The 15340-nt window shown below is 35.7% G+C and overlaps 2 protein-coding genes and 1 pseudogene across 3 annotated transcripts; 1 reads left to right on the forward strand and 2 right to left on the reverse strand.

Annotated features, from left to right (window-relative positions):
- The first annotated feature begins 10153 nt into the window (after positions 1 to 10153).
- Positions 10154 to 12634, forward strand: LOC141689807 (psoralen synthase-like). Of its 2 annotated transcripts, XM_074494208.1 has the most exons (3): positions 10154 to 10491; positions 10703 to 11519; positions 11839 to 12634. In XM_074494208.1, the coding sequence occupies exons 1-3, from the start codon at positions 10487 to 10489 to the stop codon at positions 12445 to 12447; spliced, it is 1431 nt and encodes a 476-aa protein (XP_074350309.1). In that variant the 5' UTR covers positions 10154 to 10486; the 3' UTR covers positions 12448 to 12634. The 2 variants fall into 2 exon arrangements, with proteins under 2 accessions (XP_074350309.1, XP_074350308.1); XM_074494207.1 differs by lacking the exon at positions 10154 to 10491 and having other exon boundaries at positions 10514 to 11519; positions 11839 to 12633.
- Positions 12635 to 12746: 112 nt separating this feature from the next.
- LOC141689808 (auxin-binding protein ABP19a-like) lies at positions 12747 to 13664 on the reverse strand. The gene has a single exon (XM_074494210.1). The coding sequence runs from the start codon at positions 13616 to 13618 to the stop codon at positions 12992 to 12994; it is 627 nt and encodes a 208-aa protein (XP_074350311.1). The 5' UTR covers positions 13619 to 13664; the 3' UTR covers positions 12747 to 12991.
- A 570-nt stretch (positions 13665 to 14234) lies between these two features.
- LOC141691403 (uncharacterized) overlaps positions 14235 to 15340 on the reverse strand; it is a 508513-nt pseudogene continuing 507407 nt past the window's right edge.

The following is a 15340-nucleotide window of genomic DNA, read 5'->3' on the forward strand; positions in this document are numbered from 1 at the left end:
ACAATATATTCAGCTTCAGCTGTAGAAGTAGAAACTAAATTTTGCTTTTTACTGAACCAGGACACAAGCTTGTTTCCTAGAAATTGACAGGTTCCTGTTGTGCTCTTTCTATCAATTCTACAACCTGCATAATCTGCATTTGAATAGCCAGTTAGATCAAATCCAGAATCTCTAGGGTACCAAATGCCAGGTTTTGGTGTTCCCTTGAGATATCTGAAAATTCTTTTAATAGCTATCAAGTGAGATTCTCTAGGATCAGCCTGAAATCTAGCACATAAACATGTAGCAAACATTATATCTGGCCTACTAGCTATTAAGTACAGAAGTGAGCCAACCATGCCTCTATAACTTGAAATATCCACAGACTTTTCAGTAGTGTTTAGTTCAAGCTTAGTTGCAGTGGCCATGGGAGTTTTTGCAGATGTGCAATCCATTAGATCATACTTCTTTAGAAGATCAAAAATATATTTAGTTTGACTAATGAATATTCCATCACTAACTTGCTTAACTTGCAAACCAAGAAAGTAAGTTAGTTCTCCCATCATACTCATTTCATACTTACTTTGCATCAATTTGGCAAACTTTTTACAAAGTTTCTCATCTGTAGAGCCAAAAATAATATCATCTACATAAATTTGAACAAGTATACTAGAGCCATTAACATTTATGAAAAATAAAGTTTTATCTACAGTACCTCTTGTGAAATGATTTTCCAAAAGAAACTTTGATAAAGTGTCATATCGGGCTCTAGGTGCTTGCTTCAGTCCATAAAGTGCTTTCAGTAAATAATAGACATATTCTGGAAAATTTGGATCTTCAAAACCAGGAGGTTGACTAACATACACTTCTTCCTCCAAATCTCCATTTAGAAAGGCACTTTTGGCATCCATTTGATAGACCTTGAAATTGGCATGGGCTGCATAGGCTAAGAAGATTCTGATGGCTTTAAGTCTTGCAACAGGAGCAAAAGTTTCATCAAAATCTATTCCTTCTTGCTGACAATAACCCTTAGCCACCAATCTAGCTTTATTCCTGATTACTATGCCATTTTCATCCATCTTGTTTCTGAATACCCACTTGGTGTCTATTGGATTCTTTCCTTTAGGCTTGGGTACCAGCTTCCATACTTTATTCCTTTCAAATTGGTTTAGCTCCTCCTGCATAGCTAAGATCCAATCAGGATCCAACAAAGCTTCTTCTACCTTCTTTGGTTATTCCTTTGATAGAAAGCTGTTGTATAGATATTCTTCCTAAGTTGCTCTTCTTGTTTGAACTCTAGAAGAAACATCACCAATGATAAGCTCAAAGGGGTGATCTTTTGTCCATTTGCTTTGTTGAGGTAGATTAGCTCTAGATGAAGAGACCTCATGATTGTCTTGATGTGTGATTGAGTTTTGATTGCTAGAAACTCCCCCTGAGTTTGTGGATCTTTGATTTGAGAAAGGAGAATTTTCTGTAGGTGATCTGTCTTGACCTCCTGCTCCTTTTGATAACCCGACGGATGGTGAATTTTGAGTACCGACGGATGAGGCAGGTTGTCTTCCGACGGATAACACAGATTATCTTCCGACGGATGAAGTATTATGCAACTCGACGGATGTTGAGTTTTGTGCTTCATTGGTAGTAGATTTGTCTGCATTATCCTTAGACACTGTTTCTTGATCACTCTCATCATCACTGTCATCACTAACCATCTCAACATTATCGAATTTGAGGCTCTCATGGTAATCTCCATCTTCCAATCCTTCAATCTTTTTATCATCAAACACAACATGTATAGATTCCACAACAATGTTGGTTCTTAAATTGTAGACTCTATATGCTTTACCAACAGCATATCCAACAAAAATTCCTTCATCTGCTTTAGCATCAAACTTCCCATTTTGATCAGTTTGATTTCTCAAGATATAACATTTGCAGCCAAAGACATGAAGAAAGTTTAGAGTTGGCTTCTTGTTCTTGAACAATTGATAGGGAGTCATGCATCTTGCTTGATTAATCAGAGAAATATTCTGAGTGTAGCATGCAGTATTTACAGCTTCAGCCCAAAAATATGTTGGTAGTTTAGATTCTTCAAGCATTGTCCTTGCAGCTTTAATAAGTGATCTGTTCTTCCTTTCCACTACTCCATTCTGTTGTGGAGTCCTTGTTGCTGAAAACTCATGCAGTATCCCATTTTCTTCACAAAATGCTCTCATGACAGAATTCTTAAACTCAGTTCCATTGTCACTCCTGATTCTTCTAACTTTGAAATCAGGATGATTGTTGACTTGCCTTATATGATTGATGATGATTTCACTAGCATCATCTTTAGACTTTAGAAAATATGTCCAGGAGAACTTTGAGAAATCATCTACAATTACTAGGCAAAATCTTTTCCTAGAGATGGACAATACATTGACTGGTCCAAATAAATCCATGTGAAGCAGTTGTAAAGGCTCTTCAATTGCTGAATCAAGTTTCTTCTTGAATGATGCTTTGATCTGCTTCCCTTTTTGGCAGGAATCACACAGTCCATCCTTTGAAAACTTTACTAGAGGAATACCTCTTACCAATTCTTTCTTTACCAGCTCATTCATTGTCTTGAAGTTTAAATGAGATAGCTTCTTGTGCCATAGCCAACTTTCATCCTGACTTGCTTTATTGAGAAGACAAGTTACAAATTCTGCTTTAGTTGAGTTGAAATCAGCTAGGTACACATTTCCTCTTCTCACACCAGTGAGAACCACTTTGTCGCTTTGATTATTAGTCACAACACAGGCTTCTTTGTTGAAGGATACTGAATTGCCTTTGTCACAAAGCTGGCTGATACTCAACAGATTGTGTTTGAGACCATCCACTAAGGCAACCTCCTCAATGATGACATTATCTTTTGAAATCAAGCCATATCCCACAGAATAACCCTTGCTGTCATCTCCAAAAGTAATACTTGGGTCATCTCTCTCCTTAAACTCTGTGAGCAGGGTAGAATCACCAGTCATGTGTCTTGAACAACCACTGTTCAAGTACCAAAGATTCCTTTTGTTTCCCTGCACACATCAAAATTAAATCAAGTTGATTTTGGTACCCAAGTTTCCTTGGGTCCTGCCTTGTTAGCTTTCTTCTTTTGTTTCTTAGGTCTTAACTCATTTGACTTAGGAATTTCAGATTCTTCCTTAGTCATTTGGGTTGGGCCTTTGAAACCATTTAATTCAACATAATTATTATGCATATTATGGCTAACAAGAAATGGCATGCTTGGTGTAAATATGTTATTCCAGTAAGGCATGTTAAATGGCATTTGAGGCATACTGTATGCAGCATAATATGGATTAGGTGCAAATGGCATATTAGCAAACTGGGCATTCATGTTCTGTGTAGGCATAGCATTAACAGGCATGGGAGGCATTGCATTCATGTTAGGAAATTGAGACTGAACAGACATGGGAGTAGGTATGGCAGATTTGCAACTAACAGACAAATGATTTACACTACCACACTTGACACAGATTTTTCTAGGAGCATATTTATCAGGTGTGTAGTTATTGTGTTCGTTAATCCCTACTTTACCATTCCTGTTGTTTTTCCTTTTAGTCTCTGTTTTTATCTCAATTTTCTCAAGTCTGTCACTTAGCTGTTTGACAGTCATGTGACCAACATTACCCCTTTTTCCTTTCTTAACTTGGCTTGACTCTCCTGAAACAAAGTTCTTGGAAACAGACCCATACTTCTCTTTTAGCTTGATTAGTTTGGCTTTGCTAATGGGCTTGCTCACAGCCGACGGATGAGGATTTTCATCTTTCGACAGATAACACTTTTTGTTATCCGACGGATAGTCCTCATCGTCTGTCGAGTCTACATCTGTCAGCAAACCATCTACCAAATTAGGTTTTAGTTTCTCTTTATTCTTTTTCCAGGCTTCATCACAAAAAGACTCAATTCCTTGAACTTTGGTGATTTGAGCATGGACATCCCTGGATGTTTCCCATGCTTTAATCACCTCTTGTTCATGCTCAAGCTGCTTCTTTAAAATCTCTTCCTTTTTCAAGGACTCAGTTAATTCCTCCTTGGCAATCTTACACTCAATCCTTAGTTTCTCAAAATCAACAAACTAAGACTCAAGCACATTATTCCTCTCACTTAAAAACAAGTTGTTTTCTTTGATTTTAGCATTTTCTTTAGTAAGAGACTTAAGTGTAACACGCAAATGATATAATTCTGTAGACATGTCATTTATGGCATCATTACACTCAGCTTTAGATAAATGTGCAAGGTTTGTAGTAATTACATGATTGCTTGAGGAACTTGTCTCTGTTTCATCAGACTTGGCCATTAGGGCTAGATTGACATAGCTGATATCTTCATCTTCATCCAAACCATCTGCTGCCCATTCATTCTCTTGTGTAATAAAAGCCCTTTCCTTTTGTTTGAGTAGATCAAAGTATTTTTGCTTATAATCCACAGACTCAAACCTTTTCTTACTGGAATCTGACTTTCTACACTCATTTGCAAAATGCCCTGCCAAGCCACATTTGAAACATTTGAATTTTGACTTATCCATCATGTTTCTATTTGGCTTGGCTGCTCCAAAGTTCTTTTTAAACTTGAGCTTGGCAAATCTCCTGAAAAGACATGTTAGGTGCTCATCAATGTCCTCCATGTCATCTTGACTCAATGAATCTTTACTTTCTACTGCAATCCCCTTGCCCTTGCTTTCACAGCCCTTAGAAGTTGACTCAACAGCTTCCATCTTCACTTCCTTCTCCTTTTCCAAATCAGCAACTAGTGCAATGGATCCTCCTTTATTCTTTCCTCTCTCCATCCTTTCATCCTGCTCTATCTCAAGCTCATCGGTCTTCAGGATGCCATACAATCTCTCCAAAGTAAACTCTTTATAATCTTGTGAGTTTCTTAATGAGACTGTCATTGGTTTTCATTCCTTTGGAAGAGATCTAAGGAATTTCAGATTAGAGTCTTTAGTCTGATAGACTCTTCCATGCAACTTAAGAGCATTAAGTAGTTTTTGGAATCTACTAAAAATGTCAGTGAGTGACTCACTTTCCTCATTGTGAAAATGCTCATATTGCTGAATCAAGAGCTGCATTTTATTTTCTCTAACTTGCTCGGTGCCATCACAGATTATCTGTATAGTATCCCAGACTTCCTTGGCAGTTTTGCAGTTAATAATGTTATCAAACATGTCTGCATCAACTCCATTGAACAGAATGTTCATGGCCTTTTTATCCTTCCTGACTTGTTCAATGTCAGGATCAGACCATTCGTGCCGTGGCTTGGGAACTGATGGCTCGTTTTCCTGTTGCAGCTCTCATTGGAACATGAGGACCTCTTTCTATGCAGTCCATATAGGCCTCATCTTGAGAAAGCATATGAAGATGCATCTTTACCTTCCAATGATGGTAATTATCTTTATCTAGAAAAGGAATCTTGACTCCAACGTCTTTCTTGTTCATCTTGCTGAATTGTTTTGATCTTTAAACTCTTTGTAGATTAAGAGCTTGCTCTGATACCAATTGTTAGTCCCTTAACAATATAGCAAGAATTACAGAAGGGGGGTTGAATGGAATTCTTGAACCTTTTTCTCGAAATAAAAATGTTCAACTCGAATATAGATATAAGTGTTTTGATTAGCACAATGCGGAATAGAAACTTAATTGAATCAAAACATAAGTAATTAAAAACAAGAGTCTTTAAAAACTTTCTGGTGGATTTAAACAATTCCACCAGAGATATATATTATATATCGAGAGGACTCTGTGTGCAAGAATGCTCACAGCTGCTTACAAATCGAACTACTGAGAATATAGGGAAATGCTAAGGATTTTGCTTACAAAGATTTCTCTTTTTTTTTGTATCTCAGTTATTCTCTTTTATTTGCTACATTCTTGGTTTATATATTACCAAGATTACAAAGTCAAAAAGACTAAATAAACATAAAAACTATCAGTCTTAAGCTTTGCTACTTTTCATCCTCTATTACCCAGTTAATGGGCTTCCACGGTAGATTTGTATACATCTCGACGGCTGTGCTCAGTATTCACTGTTCAACTGTTGTTTGAATTCTTTATATGATCATCTGTTGGACTTTATGAATATCCGTTGGATATATGATCATCCGTCGACTTTCAGAACATCCGTTGATGGCTTCATTGATCATCCGTCGACTGCTATTTTAAATATCCGTTGATAGTCATTTAATCTTCCGTCGATGGCTTTGTTAATCATCCGTCTGTAGCTATTTTGGCACTTGACTTCATTTCACTTATGCAGAATTACAAGACATCATTTATATGCAATTAATCAACATATTCTGCATATTTAGTTAAAGTCAACATGACTTATAGGCTACTACAGAATCTATACAGAGATGTATACAGAACTGTGCTACAGACTTATTATTACATAAGCTACTCACTCGATGGATAATAAGTTAACATCCGTCGAGACTATAATGAGTTATCCGTCGGGACTATAACTCTTATCCGTCGAGTGCTACATTATTTCACTAAGTAAAATCTACTTAGATGTTTTATTTATGAAATCATTAAGTACACAACATATGCACAACAAATATGCTTCCAGAATTGGCCCGGGATAGGTAAAGCTTGTAATAACCCTGGATAAGCTACATATTCACTCTTGTTTTTATGACAAACTTCACAGTTCCTTATCATCTCTATCACATCCTCTTTCATGCCCGACCAATAAAAAATAACAACTTCATTCTCTGGATACAAGCAGTTTGACCTGAATGTCCCCCTAAAGCAGAAGAATGCAAAGCTGTAATAATTTATTTCCTGTTAGTTCCAGCTTTTCCCACGTAAACTTTACTCCCTTTTTTCAAAATTCCTTGTACCAAGGTAAACTCACTATCACTCGAATTGTCAGCATCCAATACTAGTTGTCTCATTATATCTTTACAATACTCATCTTCTTCATAACTCTGTAAGTCATGTTGAACCCATTTAAGTTGTATTGCAGAAATAGTGGCCAACTGATGACTCTATGTTGCTTCATTTTCCAATCTTCCATACAAGGAATCAGCTGCTACATTCTCAATACCTTTCTTATATTGAATTTCATAATCCAATCCCAATAATTTTGACAACCATTTATACTGCAATGAAGTATGCAATGGTTGTTCTAATAAATATTTCAGAGATTGGTGATCAACTCAAATAATAAAATGGTTACCCATCAAATAATGTCTCCATTTACACACTGTCATTACTAATGCCAACAACTCCTTCTCGTATACTGAAAATCCCATATTTCTGTTCCGATTCTGATAGGTGCGCCTGACCCAAAGCTTTAATAAGATAAAAAATTGGTTGGCCTCCCTGCATTAATACAACACTCATCCTCCTGGAACAAGCATCTGATTCTGGTGTATCTTTCTCATATTCCTCACTATTAGCTGCTTCGTCTTTTTTCTGCTCTAAAGCAGCTACAATGTCACTTTGTAATTTCCTTACTGCCACTTCTCTGTTCAAATTGTCTAATGTTTTCCCCCTTACCAATTTCAGAGAAACTGTTTCTTTAACTATGCCTTGCAAAATCATCTGATCATTTGTTTGACCTTCAACATTCAATTTCAGATACAATTTCTTGAAGTCAAACATAATTGGACTATATTATTCCAGCCAATCAACTCCAACAATCATATCCCACCCACCTATTTCTAATACTCTCATATCAAAACAAAATTGATATTATTGTATTCTCCATTTGACCTTAGGTACAAAACTATCACTAATAATTGTTCTTCCATCTTCCAATTTAATAGAAATTTTCTCACATTTAACTGCTTCCATATTTTCCTTCTTAACCAAATTTGAATCTATAAACCTCAAAGTACTTCATGTATCAGCAAGAATGACAAATGACTGATCCTTGATCTTCCCTTCCAATGTAATTATTTTCCTCACCATATTGACAGACAATGCATTCAAAGAAACTTCATCCACGGTTCCCCCTTCACTTTCCTCTAACAATTCATCAAATACTTCTTGATCTTGTACATCCTCTACTAACATATATGTGTAGTTTTCATTTTTGCATTGGTGTACATGTCCATACTTTTCACCACACTTATAACATATGTGATTATTTTTCATGTATTGAAATTCCTTTTGTAAAATCTTTTTCTTTACCAGACTTCTTTTCTTCTATAACATTAATTATTTTACTTCCATCCTGAGTACCCATTCTTCCCAATCCATTTTGTGGGTTCTTACCATTTTCCTCTTGATTTTTCTTAACCAAAACGTATATGGTCTTGTTCTTGAAACTTTGTTATCTTTATTGCATCTAACAGATTCTTTGGTTTCATTAACATGACCATAGATTTTAACTCCAACTTCAATCCAGAAATAAAACTTGATACAAAAGAAGACTCGGTTGGATAATGATTCCTATATAGCAATACATACCATAATTTCTCAAATCTCTCAACATATTCCAATACAAAATCACTTTGCACCAATTTATTAAACTCCTCGTGTTCATCTGATCCTCCTTTTTTACCAAATCTTTGAACCAAAGCTTCGCTAAAAATTTCCCAAGAAGCTTTTCCTTTCACCAGTTTATAACTCAAATATCAAATATCACCCTTATCTTGTAAGTGCATTTCTACAATATCCAACTTGAAATTGTCACTCACCTGATACAATACGAAGTATTTGTTGCATCTACTCAACCAAGCCCTAGGATCTTCACCAGAAAAAACAAGGAATCTCAATTCTCAAATGTGTTAATTTGGTGCCCTTATCCTTGTTTCCACTCGTTCCGTCTTCTCTTTGTTCTCTTGAATTGATCAAGAATGGAGTCTGTAACAATGGAGATTAATCCACCAATCTTTCACCATCTCAACCAATCTTCTTTTCAAAATTTAACGTCTTTAGTGCACCCGTAAATTTCGAATTGATTCTCTCTTCCATCGAAGCATTGTATGTCTCGATTTTCTGAGCACAACCTGCAACTAATGACATCAATTGATCCATCTTACTAATAATCTTGCTTTCTAGGACATTATGACTCAACTCGATTTGTTTATGACAAGATTTAGTCACTTCTTGGATTCGCAAATCCATTTCACATCATGGATCTTGTGAAACTTTAGATCTAATATTTGTTTCTATTAAAATCTCGCCGAGAATCGAAATTTTGAGAACACTTGACACAATCAAGATTACAGAAAGTATAGAATTTGGGGAAGAAAACAGATGATCACAAGAAAGAAAAAAATTATTGGATATTTATTTCCTAAGATACCCAATCTTTACAAACTGAGTGTCATATATAGCTAACGGCCGGAATCTAACTAACTGTTATTCCTTCCCGCCCATATAAGAAGTATCTTTCGCCCCTAACTTGACTAGCTATTTTATTATCACGACCGTGACAAATATCATCTATGGAAATAACCCACTTGGACACCAATAAAATTTCATACCTTATACAAGGCAAATTAGAAGTGGGCTTATGGGCCTGTAAATATGTTTTTGAAAATAGCCAATTTATACGTACCGGTATGAAAGGTATTAATTTTATCTTTACATTTTTTTTATAAACTTTACAACTACACCATAATCTGATTGTCAGTTGCATTACCGTATCTCAGCTATTTTTTTAACATAAAAAGTAATTTTATTTCCTAAAAAATCGTAGTCGTTTTTGCAGCAAGCAATAATTTCCACAAGTATTCTGACTATTTCTTATTTTATTTTATTTTGCTAATTGTAATATTTGGACTACGTTTCTTAGCAAAAAAGCAGTTTTTGAATAGTGTTCGACCGATTACATAATAACAAATATTTGATTGATTGGTTTGAGGTTATCAACCAAAAAAGTTTGTCCAAGTCATTTCGTTTAGTTCAATTTGTTTTGCAGGGTTGTGATGTAGATTGTAAATTTGTGTCTTAGTTGTATTGGATCGTAAAATCTACGAAAAAATCAATCTATGACAAATTTTGAGTGGAAAAAATTTAGTCAATTGTCAATTCATTGCGACTTGGATAACACAGAATGCAAACTTATGACGATGACAATGATGTAGAGTGGCTAACAACTGCAATGATCATTTCGTCTGTCTGTCTGTATAAATCCAACTAATGTGATCCAAGATCTTGGAGCTATTGCTTCATTGCTTACCAACAACAGTCAATCACATTCATTATTTAGCCAAGTGAGCTGAAACAGTGGTAAACTAGTACTCGCATTCTGTAAATTGTCTGCATTATTGCACTGTAACTAATTTGTGAACAACATGATTTTATATTGGACGGGTCCAGTGTACATAAAGCTGATTGTAGTCTGAAAGCGGGCGCATAAAGTGTTCATGAATAGTCAAATGGCACGTAGTCTTTAGTTCGGAGCTTATTCATTTATCGAGATTAAAAATACAATATCTTTGTTACGTCGAGAGAAGAGAAAAAATTAATTTGCTGACGTTATTCATCCATCAAGGTACAGGTCCTGCGCTAGTAATATGATGTAAGTGTACAATTCTTATGACTTTAAGATAACTGTGTTTCAACAAGAAAATTTATGTATCATAACACATAATTTGACTTTATGTGCTACTATTATTATTGTTGAAATTCAAAATTGTTGAAACCATGATGATGGACCAACAATCCTTGTTTCTCTCTTTATGTTCTTTGATCTATGTCTTGGTTTTCATGTACACATGGTTGTCTCCCAGCAAAACAACCGGCAAAAATCTGCCACCTTCTCCTCGAAAGTTACCTATAATTGGTAATCTTCATCAGGTTAACCAAGACCCGCACGTAGCACTAAGATTTTTGGCTAAAAAATATGGCCCTGTCATGAAACTTCACTTTGGAAGTGTACCTGTTCTTGTTGTGTCTTCAGCTGATGCAGCCAAGGAGATTATGAAAACGCATGACCTTGCTTTCGCAAACAGGCCTAACTCCAGTATCTGGGATAAAATCTTCTATAATGGTAAGGACGTAGTCTTTGCTCCGTATAGTGAATACTGGAGACAGGTGAAAAGTATCTGTGTTCTTCAGCTCCTGAGTAACAAAAGGGTCCGATCATTTCAAAAAGTTCGAGAAGAAGAAGTTGCCCTTTTAGTAGAAAATATAAAGGAATCTGGTTCGAAACCAGTAAATTTGAGTGAGTTGTTTTACGCGCTTCTCAGCAATGTTGTTTCTAGGATTGCACTAGGAAGGAAATATGGTATTATTACTGAAGGTGGTGAGGGAAGTTCATTTAAGGAACTATTTCAGAATATAGCTCAGTTAATAGGATATTTCAGTGTTGGTGATTACATTCCATGGCTATTCTGGGTTGATTCTTTAACCGGTTTGAAGAGAAGGGTTGAAAAAGCATCTACTGAGGTTGATGTGTTTTTAGAGGGTGTTATTAGAGACCACAGTGTTGCACTAGATAAAGGGGCTTCAAGCGACGACCTTTTATACAATTTGCTGGAGATTCAGAAACAGAACACTAATTCAGCCTTCTCTATTGATAAAGATTCCATAAAAGGCGTAATCTTGGTAACTATACAAACTCTCTCTGAATTTAGCTAATTTGATTATCATTCAATAGTCCATGTTAATTACTTTCACATACATATGGATGTTTGAAAATGAGGGTTCAAAGATAAAACAAATTTAACATACAAAGAGGTGATTTGTAATTTTGCGACAATAATATATAGCAATGACCTTACATATGCTTGGCAATGAGTAGGAGATCTGTTACCAGTATAAGGGATTCATTACAAGTTTAAAAAAAATCATCAGTCCAGTGCTTGAACTCCAGATTTATAAGCTAACAATAACATATGTCTGACATGTTGTGTTTACCTTGTAGAATATGTTCTTTGATGGAACTGATACAACATCTTCCGTATTAGAGTGGACTATGGCAGCACTTATGAAAAATCCAGACGTCTTGTGTAAATTGCAAAATGAGGTGAGAGAGATAGGAAGGGGAAAATCAACGATATCTGGGGACGATTTAGAGAATATGCACTACTTAAAAGCAGTGATTAAGGAGAGTATGCGGATTTATACTCCAGTTCCGTTACTAGTTGCTAGAGAAGCAATGCAGGATGTGAAGGTAATGGGATATGACATTAATGCCGGGACACAAGTACTGATCAATGCTTGGGCAATTGCAACAGACCCTGCTGTGTGGGATAATCCAGAGGAGTTCATCCCGGAGAGATTTTTGAATAATCATGTTGATTATAAAGGGCTTCATTTTGAGTTTATTCCATTTGGAGCAGGGCGAAGGGGCTGCCCTGGAATTCAATACGCTATGGCCATCGATGAGCTCGCATTAGCAAACTTAGTGCATATATTTGATTTTGCATTGCCTGATGGGAAGAGATTCCAAGATTTGGACATGGATGCTGAGACAGGTATGACTCTTCATAAAAAATCTCCTCTGTTGGTGATTGCAACATCACGTGTTTAATTAGCACTATTTTCTGTAGAAGTCTCGGATATTAATGTTTCTGTTTGTGAATGTTTAACCTATGTATGGCACTAGTGATTTGCAGTACTCCAACGGTGATTTGTAATAATATGAACTGGTAATTTATAACTTATGTAAGCTAATAATTTGTGGTGAAAAATGACCATGCATGTGTCTCTATTGTACCAAATCATTTGTGTGAAGATTGGAAAGAACAAAAGTAAATCGGCATAATATTTCTACAAGTGAACAGCTTCTGCCTTGGAAAGCACTAACATACTCAACTGACTTTGGTAGAATTCTAAATAAATTTATATATTTATTGCAATAGAACTCCTTACAGCCTTACACATTAAACTCAAACTCAATACTCATGACAATTTTCATTCCGAAATATTAAACATTCTACTAAACACAGAAACCACAAATTTAAAGTACTGCATATTTATGCAGATACAACACAAGAATCTTGTTTGCAGACATCATTCAATCAAAAGAACAAGGGAAAACAAAGACGCGAACAACAATTGAAACAAATAAATTATTAACCAGTCCCGCCAAGTACTTTCTTGAGCGCTTTGACAACAGTAGGATCAAGGAATGTAGTTTTAGTCACCAATTCAGTAGGCAATTCATTTGCAAACAATGCAAAATCAGTAATTTGGAGACCGGGGCTAGCACTGCTGAAACTAACAAATGCAACAACTGAACCTTTTCCGGAATTTATCTGAAAATGCAGCAACCCTTGTGGAAAAACCATAATGTCCCCCTTGTTCAAAGTTTTGTAGTAAACTTTGTTGGCAGAAGATATAAATCCAGCCAGGATTGTACCTTGTATGTTTACTAGTACTTCTGATGCACCTGGATGTGTGTGCATTGGGATAACACCACCAGAAGCAATATCTAATCGACCCAAAGATATGCCTAGGCCATTTACAGCTGGAAATTGAGCAACAAATGCTGGAGTCACAGCAGCTTTGATGAGGTTTGTGGTGTTACCAGCTATTCCGAGGCCGGAGTAAACAAAATCCTTTTCAGTAAGCATTGAAGCTTTCTTGCAAGGATATCCAGATGGAGTATCGGATAGTTTGAGGTCTGCAACGCAGAAGTCATTAACTGAAGCGTATGAGGAAGAAAGGAGAGCGAAAAGGATGAGGATTGGGAGATACATTTTGAGTGTTTGCTAGGGTTGTGGAGAAATGTGTTGTTAAAAAAACTTCTAAGGTTGGATATAAATAGACATGGAGCAAAGATGGAAGGATAACTGTTGGAGAATTTGAATGGTTGTTAGAAGATATGGCCATGCAGAGTCTCACGGGCTTGCGAAATCTAGCTATGAAGTAAAAGACAGAGTTGGAGGAGTGATGCATGTGAGCGTAAATATCATCTACCTAAAACGAAGAACAAGTAGCTAGCCTCTTCTTTGTTTGCAATTGAAGGACCAGCTGAAGTATTAAATTTATATTTGCCTACATGAATATCAGCCCTCTAGTCTTGATTAAAAATACCTATTTGCAAATTAACAGAGTACTGTAACATACATTGCTCAAGTATAAATATACACCCCTATTCACATGCAGTGCTTATGATTTCGAATAGAACTCTTATAGACAGTGGTTAAACTAAAGAATAAAATCAGGAGCGCGACATAAATTTGCAAATCTCTGTGACTATCAGAAACATCTCAGTTATTGAAACTATTGTCAAATTTACGACATTCAGTACTAATGATATATAACAGGGGACGACATCAAACGATCCTGGATATGTCGATGCTGGTTTTAAACTTAAACTGATAGTTTTTCACTTTTATTGTTTGGATTAGCAGTAGGCAGCTGCAAGTTGCAAAACAATGGAAAATTGTCATCTTACATCTGGGAGCTAAAAATGCAATATTTGTTTTCACTGGATTGTCAAACTTTGATGCTTGTTTTCCAGTATAAATTATCAAGTGTAAATTATGATTGAGAAAATGATGACTTGAGATATTATAGTCAGATATTTGTCAAGGAAAAATCAAGAAAATGCAAGGACAAAAAGCCAAGCTACAGTGCGAAAGAAGACACTGTAAGACAGCCCAAAAGTTTGTGAAGAGTCCTATGCTATTTGTCTTTTAGAAGATGTTTATGGGCCAATTCTAATATGTGGTCTTGAGAATGCCCTATCTTCTGGTGCACTTTCGGATCACATTGGATTTCATACATAATATCTTACCATTATGTAATATCTTAACATTTCATGCTCTTTATGCCTCACTTTTGTAACAAAATGCTTTACTAGCAGCAAAATATTTTTTCTCCCTAGGTTGGTTGGTGGAGTGTTCAAGTTCTTAATTTTTTTAACGGGAGTTAAGGTTCGATTTTTGGTGTTTGCGTTAATTTAATTATAAAAAAAAATTGTTAAATCTGTCAATCTTCAAATACAAAATTACTAAATTTAAATTGCAAGCAGAAAATAAAAAAATTGTCAATCGCTCTCTCAACGACTATTCGTCAATAACTCTCTGCGACTATACGTCTGATAATATAATAATGAAGATGGTATGCTCAGCTTACCAACTGCCAACAGAACATAACAGTCAATGTGATTGATGTTGATAATAATACTAGGGTTGTACACTGTTCAAATTGGATCAGTTTTAGGAGTAAGAGTCGAACCAAATATTGAAGAACGATTTTATAAATTGTGATTAACCGCATTATTTACGGTTGCGAATTTGCGTTTATTGCGCTTCGGTTCGCGGTTTTAATCACTTAATATAAAACATTGAGATTCACAAAAAAACATCAAAACATTGATAAATTCAGGTTTGAAAAGTTTAATAACTCATTCAAAAATAAAAAACGCAAAGTATTTGGTGCTGATCAATTAAGATTCCCCGTGCTCATAATAA

This window comes from Apium graveolens, chromosome 10, assembly GCF_009905375.1.
Source record: "Apium graveolens cultivar Ventura chromosome 10, ASM990537v1, whole genome shotgun sequence".
NCBI classification, from domain to species: Eukaryota; Viridiplantae; Streptophyta; class Magnoliopsida; order Apiales; family Apiaceae; genus Apium; species Apium graveolens.

Coding starts and splice junctions, on each gene's coding strand:
- LOC141689807 (XM_074494207.1), top strand. CDS start 10,617: ATGATGATGGACCAACAATCCTTGTTTCTCTCTTTATGTTCTTTGATC. Junction 11,520..11,838: donor CCATAAAAGGCGTAATCTTG/GTAACTATACAA, acceptor TTTACCTTGTAG/AATATGTTCTTTGATGGAAC.
- LOC141689808 (XM_074494210.1), bottom strand. CDS start 13,618: ATGTATCTCCCAATCCTCATCCTTTTCGCTCTCCTTTCTTCCTCATAC.